This window comes from Malaclemys terrapin, chromosome 9, assembly GCF_027887155.1.
Source record: "Malaclemys terrapin pileata isolate rMalTer1 chromosome 9, rMalTer1.hap1, whole genome shotgun sequence".
NCBI lineage: Eukaryota > Metazoa > Chordata > Testudines > Emydidae > Malaclemys > Malaclemys terrapin.
This window is the reverse complement of record NC_071513.1, coordinates 84,440,407-84,450,672: the sequence shown is the minus strand read 5'-3', so window position 1 is coordinate 84,450,672 and position 10,266 is coordinate 84,440,407. Positions and strand designations below refer to the sequence as shown.

The window sequence follows — 10,266 nt, the reverse complement described above, 5'->3', positions numbered from 1 at the left end:
CTTATATAAGGCTTTTCATCAGTAGATGTCAATGTGCTTTATACAAAGGAGGCTGGGCTCATTATGCCCTGTCCACAGATAGGAAAACTGAAGCAAAGAGAGACGACTTGCCCAAGGTCTCCGAGCAGGCAGTGTCAGGACCAGAACCCCGATTTCCTGAGTCCTAGCCCTGGAGGTGCTCGCCAGCCAGGCTGGGAGTGCTCCCTGCCGCGCAAAGCACAGGGGTGATGGAGCTCCAGCAGCTGTGACACTCGGCTCCATCCTGCCAGGTCTCTGCATTGCTGGTGCTGCCATCTCCTTTCCGGGGATTCCCCCGTCTCTGGCCCTGGCCAGTCTCCGACTGCAGCCGTTCTTCCTTCTCCCGCGGCGCTGCGGACGGGAGACACCTGGTCCCTGCCGCGGGAGCAGCAGCCCGGCGGGGGATGCGCGTTCCCCGGTTACGGGACCCGACCGCTTCCCCACCGGAGGCTTCCGTTGTTTTTTTCCCATCCCCCCTCCCCTCCCGCGCTGAGGCGTGCAGCCGCGCGGTGCCTGCAGCTGCAGCCGCGCCAGCCTGCGCGAGCCGTTCGCGCCCGCTGCTCCCCGGGCCCGGGCACGATGACCAGCGGCCAGGAGTGTCAGGATGTGCAGGGCAGGTGAGCAGGCGGGGCCCGGGGCTGGGCGCGCGGTGCAGCGGGGTCCAGGGCGCGCGGTGCGGCGGGGTCCTGGGGCTGGGCGTGCGGCGGGGCCGGTCGCGGGCTGCACCTGGCCGCCGGGGGATGGACAGCCCTGCAGCTCCCGGCTGCGGGAACCTGGGGCGGCTGCCTGGGTACCAGGGACAAAGCGCCGCGCTCTCCGGCCTGCTCGGCCTCTACTGCAGGGGGAGGCGGCTGAGTCGGGCCGGTGCGCGGGAAGCCCTGGCGGACGCCGGGATGGGATGCGGCAAGGGGCGGCCGCTGCACAGGGACAACAAAGGGCGCCATTGCCGGGCACGGGCAGGGGAGGCGGCGCCCGCCGGGCACAGGTGCTGTGCGCACGCTGAGCTCCCAAGGGGAGTGTGCCCAGGCGGGCCGTGACCAGCCCCCTCCTCCGCTGAAACCCCGAGAAGCTGGCGGAATGGGAAGTGGAGGCCTCTCGAGACAGACAGATGCAGCGATGCCTCCACCCCTCCCAGGTACCAGCCTGCAAGGGAGAGATGGACGAGCCCTGCTTGAGGCTACCGCGTGTGGAAGGAAGGGCTGGTGGCAGGTACTGCGCAGGGGCCCGGCTGCCTGCCCAGGGGGGAACTGCCTCCCCCTCCGCCCAAGATTTCCCGTGTGATCTTGGGCAGGTCATTTAATATACCCTTTGCCTCAGTTTCCCATGTGCAAGGGACTAATAGCACTTCCCTACCGGGGGAGACAAATACACTCATTACTTCAAGACAGATGCTCAGATCCTAAAGCGACGGGCACCATATAATAACACGGGGATGGGGAAGGGGAACAGGCGCTTCTCCATCACTTTGTCAGTTATTTTTTTCAGAAATTCAGATCTTTATCTTCTGAGATGAGGTGCACAAAGTGCAGAACCAGATGAAGTTTCTGATCTAAATATTTATTTTTCATTTACTGATTTAAAGAAAACATTCACAGAAAAAATATTGAAAAAAACATTAAAATGAGTGTGCATGCAGGTGCTTGTGATCCAGATTTTTAACAAGCCCCCGAAATATGAACATTTTATACATTTCCAAAGAAAGTTACAAATTTTCCCTCCAAAACAATTTCAGCCATTGTAGGTTGTTCAGTAATATATAGAATTCTCAAATTTATGTATTATTCAGCATATAAAATGCATTTATCTGATGGTTTCTAAGTCCACATACAAAAGCTAAAACAATAAACAGCTCATAGCAATGTCAAACTAAATACCCTCCCTCCCCCAATAGTTCTATATTCTCCCTAAGACTCTTCTTCTGTCCAGGCATAGTAAGCATGAATACATGGATCAGCCTTGCAAATATTGTGATATGGGGTTTCTTTCTGTGCTCTTCTGTACCAACTTTTTTCTTACATTAATAAAAATGTTTCTCAAGGAAAAAAGGGAGTTTAGTGCTGTCTAGTTTGTTTTGTAAAACGTAAGAACAAGTGTTTGCATTGGGTAGTATTAACTTCAAAACTTTATGTGCATAAACATTTAGCTTTGCCTGCAAAGCCTTAACCACTGTTTATCTGCAAAACTGTTTCAGTTTCTGTTCCAGTAGCAGCTGGAGGATCAGAATAATAATCCTCGGGTTCATTTTTTTCTTTGTTTAATTTTTCCTGTCTCTTTTTTCACTGGGGCATATAACTGTTCAACTGAAAGGGGGTGGGGGGGAGAAAATAAAAAGCAAAGAATGGAAACTTTCCAGTGAAGATTATATCTTATTTAGTAAAACCAACGCTCAGAGTCCTGAATGTATGTCACTAGTTGATGGGTAGCAGAATGTGAAAACCCCACTGACCACCTTGGAAGTCCTAGGAATAAACAATGTTATCTTGTATTAAAGAATCAAGGTAAGTATAGGAGCTGCTGGGGGACTACTAATGATTGTAGCTAAATGCCCAGTATTTATTGCCCTGGTTATTTGTACCCATTGCATCAGATAAGCAGAAGTAGCAGCAAGTAATCCTGATCCACTGAATTCCAAACATAGGCCTGGATGAGAGAGGAGAGGCCAGAAGGGAATGAAAGTAGTGGGTCCTGTGACATCTTGAGATGAAAAAGCCCACCACTGCCTATAGCCTCTCTCCGGGCTCCCAGGATATATCTAACAGCAGCTTTTCTGCTAATAAAAGCTCAAGCAGAAAGTGTCAGCGATCCATGTTCTGGCACTTTTCTGCTTAGTGTGAAGATAAAACTAAAGTCAATTATACAACCTCATTTACCTGTTTATTATTCCACCACAGAAATACAATTTGAAAGCTGGTCATTACATAAAAATGTTTACTTGTACTTACAATGTTTTTACTGAACTACGGTTGCTTTGAGAAAAGACTGCAGGCCAATTGAAATGTTATGGGCATTGACACATTTTCAATAAAATACTCATGTATCAAATTTTACATTGATACTGCCCTTTATTTTTCTGAGTTATCTACTTACATGTTGTGATGGAAAGTTTAAACTGCATTACAACGTTTAGTGATGTGGTGTAAAGAGTGCTGAAGACAATCTACATTCTTTTTTTACAGTAAAGTTATTGTTGCTAATGTCCATTTTGCCTCTGCGTGACTACCCTGACACGGTGTCAGAAGACAAACAATAGACAGTGCAGAATTTTGTCAAACTGCCAAAGTTCCATTCACCAGAGAGCTTCAGCTTCAACAGACCATTAGACTGGCCTGATTGGAAGGAGTAATTTGCATGTTTCCACATCAGAGAAGAGTGGGGAGGTGCAGCTCGGAGGTGCAGTGTAGTTTTGTAGTCTATGGCCATGGGCAGGAGAGCTGAACATATCTTTAAATCCTTTGCCTTTGGAGAGGAGACCCACAAGAACAATTATGCTGTGCTGCTGGCTAAGTTTATGACCTTTTTATATCTCACCGTAATGTGGTTTATGAGTGAGCATGTTTCTACCAGCATGTCCAAAAATGTGAGGAGTCTGGATTCTTTTATGAGAGGCTTGTATGGCATGGCAGAAAACTGACTTTGAAGACAAAAAGGGAAGAGCACATTAGAATCAGTAGCGATTGGCATTTTAGATAAGGGACTTCCAGAGAAACTGAAAGTGAAGAGAGACATCTGGAAATGATTAAAATTCAAAATAGAGACCAGTGTCCACCAGAAAGTAACCTAGAGGAAGTGACTTACAAACAGAATCACTATAGGAGATTAATACAGTTGCAAAAAGCAATTGTAATAAGTTCTCAAAGAAATGTGGGGTAAGCCCCAGGCAAAATCTAACTTTTCAGACTAGATGCACAAGATGTGGAAAAGATCACAGTCCAAGAGGTGAGTGCTCTGCTAAAGCAGCCAAATGCTGTAAATTCACAAAAATTGGACATTTTGCCACTGTCTGCCACATAAAGGCAGTATGGGAAGTGACTGCTCAGGGTACAACTACACAGCGAGCTTCAGTGAATCTCAGAGCCCAGGTTGACAGACTTGGGTTTGCAGGGCCTATGCTATGGGACTAAAAATAGCTGGGTAGATTAGGGGTTCTCAAACTTCATTGCATCGCGACCCCCTTCTGACAACAAAGTTACTACATGACCCGGGGGAGGGGGGGCGAAGAGGAGGGAGGAGCAGAGCCCAAACCCTTCAGCCCTGGGTGGGGGAATTGGGGGCCGCAGCCCAAACCCTGCCGCCCCGGGTGGGGGTAGAGCTCTGGCTTCAGCCCCGGGTCCCAGCAACTCTAATGCAGGCCCTGGCGACCCCATTAAAATTGGGTCACGATCCACTTTGGGGTCCTGAGCCAAGGTTTGAGAACTGCCCGTGTAGATGTTTGGGCTTGGGTTGAAGCTTAGAAGGAGGCTGGGCTTCGGAGCCCAAGCTTTAGCCTGAGCCAGAACTTCTGCACAGCTGTTTTTACTGCTGTAGTACGAGTCTGTCAACCCAGGCTTTGAGTCTCACTGTACTGTGTAGACATACCTTGTGAATCAAGAGCCATTTTGTCTTGGATGAATCACGTGTAATGACACAGAGCCTTCCTGGAGGGTGAAACTGAATATTCATGGGAAGATTCTTCATTTTCAAAAAGATTCGGATGCAGATGTAACAGTTATATCAGAAGGGACTTACAGTTATGGAGCTGAAATGAGCAGATGCTGGCCTAAATAGCCTCAGCAGTATTTGAACTGCATTGGACAATTTTCCTCAGAAACAATAGCCAAAGACAAAAGCTTTAATTTTAATGTGTATGTGATTAGAGGATTGGAGGCTGACAATCTCCATTGTCTTAGTATGGTTGCCATGATGGGTCTAGTGAGAAAGGTGGAAGAAATTGATGGAATATTTGGTGATATTGAACTTTTAAAAAGGAGATCCAGTAGAAATAATCTTGAGACAGTGCTGAACCATATACCATACTTGTGCCCTGCAGAATTTCTATCCCATTACTTCATAAAGTAGAAACTGGTTAAAGAGAATGGAAAAGAATGATATAATTGAGAAAATATCTGAGCCCACTGCATTGGTACACACTGATGGTACCTATTAGGAATTAAAATGGGAATATACAAATCTGTGTGGATCATAAAAGACTTAATGAAGCAGTAGTGATAGAAAAAATATAAGTTTCAGAGTAACAGCCGTGTTAGTCTGTATCCGCAAAAAGAAGAACAGGAGTACTTGTGGCACCTTAGAGACTAACAAATTTATTAGAGCATAAGCTTTCGTGGACTACAGCCCACTTCTTCGGATGCATATAGAATTCCTCCCTAAAGTGGCAGAAGCTACTGTATTCTCCAAGCTAGATGCCTCAAGTGGTTTCTGGCAAATTCCTTTAGCCAAAGAGAGTGCAAAACTGACTACATTCATGTAAGTGTGGGACTCACCCCTGCGGTGCCTCCTGCTGGTCGCTTCTGGGAATTAGCTCGTCCAGCCTCTGGAGCAACCTCTGCAGCACCTACTGCAGGCCAGTGTCCCCTGCCGTTTGACCCCCGTGTCCCTCCCAGATCCAGTGCCCCATTATCTGGGGTGCTGCCCCCTGACAGTAACCCCTTTCTCTCAGGGTCTCCCCTCCCTGGGGAACCCCCACCCCCGAATCCCACCTTGCCTCAGCTGGTGACTACTGCCAGTCAGCAATGAGCCCCTGCTCCCTGGAGCAGACTGCAGTATAAGAGCCAGTCACCACAGGCAAGAGGGTAGGACCTGCTGTCTTCCTCTACCACCCAGTACCTCAGGGGTGGGCCTAGGACCAGGCCCTGCAGCCTGGGGAGTCACCAGCCTGGAGCTCCCCTGCTTCTCTGGCCTTTTCCCAGCCCTGCTTCACTCCCAGTACCTTTGCTACCAACAGCCAGGCCCTGCTCCCTCCAAGACCAAAAAGAGCTACTCTAGCGCCACACTAGCAGCCTTTTATAAGGACCTGCTATGCTCTGTTTGGGGCATGGCCCCAGCTGTGCCTGCTTTCCTAAGCAGCCTGGGCTTTTCCTTACAGCCCCAGGCCTCTCCCAGGGCTGGCCTTAACCCTGTCAGGGCCGGAGCGGGTAACCACCCCGCTACAATTCATTATGCTGTTTGGGAGATTTTGCTTTCAAATATTACCTTTTGGGATTACCAGCGCTCCTGAAATTTTCCAAAGAAAGATGGCAGAGCTGCTTAAGAACATAATGAGGTTGTCGTTTTTAGGGATGAAATTTTAAAAGTGTACAGGTCATCATTGGGAGAACATAAAACCCTCAACAAAGTTCTGAGCTTAATCAGTGAGTCTGTACTCAAGCTAAATAAAGAGAAGTGTGTTTTCTGCCTATACCAAATTGAATTTTTGGGACAGAAAGTAACCAAAGATGGAATTAGTCCTTCCCTTGAGAAAGTAAAAGCAGTTAGAGAATTGAATGTACCAGAACTGAGATACATACTGGGCATGGTAAATTATCTTGGCTGATACATGCAAGATCTTTCTACAGTGAGAGAACCTCTGATAAACTATTATGGTCCAATACATCCTGGCGGTGGGTACAAAATCAGAAGACTTCCTTCAAAAAGGAAAAAGAAGTGTTCTCAACTGCTCTACTTTTAATGTTCTACGATGTAAACAAACTCTCAGTGGTCTGTGCTGGTGCCAGTAGCTGGCCTTGGTGGTGCATTCTGCTCTCGTACACTTACAAAGCAGAAAAAGAATATGCACAGTTTGAAAAGGAGTGCCTGGCAAGTGTATGGGCATATAAGAACTTCTACAGATATCTATGTAGATTGAGTTCCTTTAAACTGATAACTGACTGGAAACTTCTATCCTTATCAACAGAAAGGACCAGTCACTTATCTGAGATCAATTATACTCATATCTCAAAACCATTGACAATGCCTGTACCCAGTCTTGTAATAATCTAACTAAAGTTTATTAACTAGGAAAAAGAAATGAGTTATTTACGGAATTAAAACAGGAAATATATACACACAAATGAGTTGCAGGCTTAGATTTTAAAAGGTAATATAAACTTCTATAATAAGTGGCTCTATATGTCCTAGGGCTGACCTCTGCCAAGCAGCATGGGGATCTCTTGCTTACGTTTAGGAATCTTTGCCCCTGAGGCTATGTTTACACTACGGCCAGGATCGATGCTCTGAGATCGATCCACTGGCGGTCGATTTAGTGGGTCCAGTGAAGACCCCTGTATTCTACCCCGACTAGAAGAGTAAGGTAAGTCGGGAGAGTTTCTCCCGTCAACCCCCGCAGTGTAGTCCCCGCGGTAACTCGACCTAAGGTACATTGACTCCAGGGACGTTATTCACGTAGCTGGAGTTGCGTAGCATAGGTCGACTTACCGCATAGACATAGACTACATTCATTATACTGTTTGGGAGATTTTGCTTACCTTTTGGTATTACCAGCGCTCCTGAAATTTTCCGAAGAAAGATGGCAGAGCTGCTTAAGAACATAAATAAGGTTGTCCAGACAGCATAAAGAGACCCCATTTCTCCTTGTCATGGATCTATATCCCATTCACATCAAAATCCAAGCTGCTGGGATGAGTTTATGTGCATGCCTCCCCTTCCTGGAGTGATTTAGGAATGCCATCGACTAGGTCTCTGTCCTTTGATGCTACACAATGTCTCATTTACCGTCAATGGGCCATTTTGTGTGCAGGACGAGCACTTTACCTTAATTAATTCTTCTTTTCCTGTTTGGTGACTTACACAGTTACAGAGGTTTACAATGCAAACACTCAATATAACTTTATACCATGGGATACAGATATTATAAGTAGGATTAATGCATGCATCATCCTACAAGCATTTCATAAAGTCTAAACAAATTCTTATAATATCTGTTTTAACTATATTAACCCACTGGTAAGCCAGACTGGTTTCCAGCTATGCATTTGTCAGTGTTCAATGAGGTCTTGGGTCTTGGCATGAGCTGGGACCTGGTCTGCAAGCATCACACCCAGATAATACACTGTTGAGACAGACAGTGGGGCTCTCAGCAGCTTTCAATATCTTCAGTTCGTTGAGTCAACAATCAAAACTGAGCAACCTTCAAATTGCAGCTGCAGAACCAGGAGCAGAAGATTCACCTGTTCCACACCTCCCAGAGACAGCTGTTGCAAACAAAAGGCAGACCTTGTTACCTGTTCTGGTTGCATAGTTAAAAAAACACTATGATTTAGGGATGAGTAACAGACCAAAATTTGTTTAGATTTAAAGTTAGTTTGAAAAAATAGTTTTCTGGTTTTAAAACTGTTAAAATGCAGAAAAGAAAAATTAAAAGAGAGAAAGTTGGGAAGTTGAAATTGCATTACAGTGTTTAGTCAGTAGGTGGCTTTGTGTGAAGAATATTGCAGCACATCTTTCCCTAGTGCTGGAGACAATCCACCCTTTTTTTTTTTTTTTTTTTTTTTTTTAAATACAATTAAGTTGTTGCTAGTGTCCATTTCACCTCTGTCTCTGTGTGGCTAACCTGACATGTAACATAAAAACACTTATTATATGAGATATATAACAATATTAATCAATATTAAGAAAATGTTAAAAACATTACATTAAAAAACTGTCTGCCTCTGCTTACCCTACTCTCCTCAGAAAAGCCTTGAGTGATTAGATGATCTTTGCAGTTGGTCTGGCAGGTTAACAAATGTGGACTTTGCCAGACCAAAGGGGGAATTGAATTACAGAGTTGAGGGCCCTCTGTTGAGAATACTCTATCACCAGCTTAAACTAGTAATTCTAGGGATCTTCAGCAAATGATGCCCAGTTGATCTCAGCTGCAGGTTAAAGCAACTAAGTCCTATTGACTTTTAGATACTTAGGACTGAAACCATAAAAGACTCATAGGTCAATACCAACACCATAAATTGTACCCAGAAATGAGTTGGGAGCCAGTGAAATATCCAGAGCATAGGTGTGATCTCTTTTCATGAAATGCCTCTGAGTAAGCAAGCAACTGCATCCTGCACTACCTGAATTTTCCAAATGGTATTCAGGTGGAGTCCTATGTAGAGTGCTTTGCAGTAATGCAATCTCTGCGACAAAAACATGGGTGTTAGGCTAGGTGGATAATGGCTAGCTAATTCCAGGAGGAATTCCTTGGCAAGTGAAGTCAATTGAAAAACAACAACAGGACTACCATTGTTATTTGGATGTCCAAAAGCAGCTCAAGATCCAGAAAAACTCCTGAACTGTGAACTTCAGTTATAGTAGAAGGGACACACTAATATTAAATCTGCCATTTTCTATGAATGTTTCCTGAATTCTCCAGAACAGGCTTGTGCTCTCATCTCAAATGGACACTGGGAAAGTGGAGTTACTAAATGGCCTGGTTTTGACAAGAGAGACACATAGAGCTCTGTGTCATCTGTGTATTGATGGGTACAGCAATCTAAATATCTCACTCTTTCCCCAGCAGCCTCTTAGGGTGAATAGTAGAATGGAGAAATGACAACATAGACTTTTGTTGAACCCTATAAATGAGTGTACCTGAGGCTGATGAACAGTCATCTTGTAAAAACAGCAAGGTCCTTGCAAAGAGAAATGAATAGAGTCCCTTAAAACAACTCCATTTAGCCCTGCCAACATCTGCAAATGCATCAATACCACCTCATGGTTAGAAGTATTAAAGTCAGCGGACAGATCTGGAAAAGTCATGTGGGTGTCTCATCTTTGTGCATTACTGGAAGGAGATTGTGCTGGTTTCAGTGGTGCACAATCTCTGATCCATACCTTGGCTTAAACACAGATTGAAAAGAATCAGAGGAAGCTGAGGACATTAACAGGCCCAGGCTTTATTTTCAGTCTCCTTCTCTTCTTTCTTTTTGTTGTCTCCCAAGGCCTTCTCTCCTTCCGTGGCTTCAGTTACCACCTCTGTTTGTGGTGCTGTATAAATGCTCACTACTATAGCTGCTATTACTACCAATAAACAAAAACAATAATAATAATAATAAATAATAATAGTGGTTTTTTTTAAACAATGGTAATAGCTTGGAAAATTGAATTGAAAATCTGAATTGCGTACTCCATTCCTGCTGCTGCCTCAGGCTTTTTGGTCATTGGAGTAGCACTCTTTTTGTGCTTGTTAGGAACTGTGTCTTTGTTTTTTCTGCACCAATAAAGTAGTCGTTTTAGTGACATACTGTGTGGTATTTTGATTATCTTCTTAACTAACAA

General features: G+C 45.1%; 1 protein-coding gene across 2 annotated transcripts in view; it reads left to right on the top strand.

The window, feature by feature from the left end:
* Nucleotides 1-221: 221 nt before the first annotated feature.
* The window catches only part of LOC128843522 (caspase recruitment domain-containing protein 8-like), a 40,621-nt gene continuing 30,576 nt past the window's right edge, over nt 222-10,266 (top strand). The window contains exon 1 of one of the 2 annotated variants that reach the window (XM_054040406.1): nt 222-635. In XM_054040406.1, coding sequence (XP_053896381.1) covers nt 598-635 — 38 coding nt within the window. In that variant the 5' untranslated portion in view covers nt 222-597. The remainder of the gene's footprint in view (nt 636-10,266) is intronic. The other variant, XM_054040407.1, reaches the window with a different exon arrangement.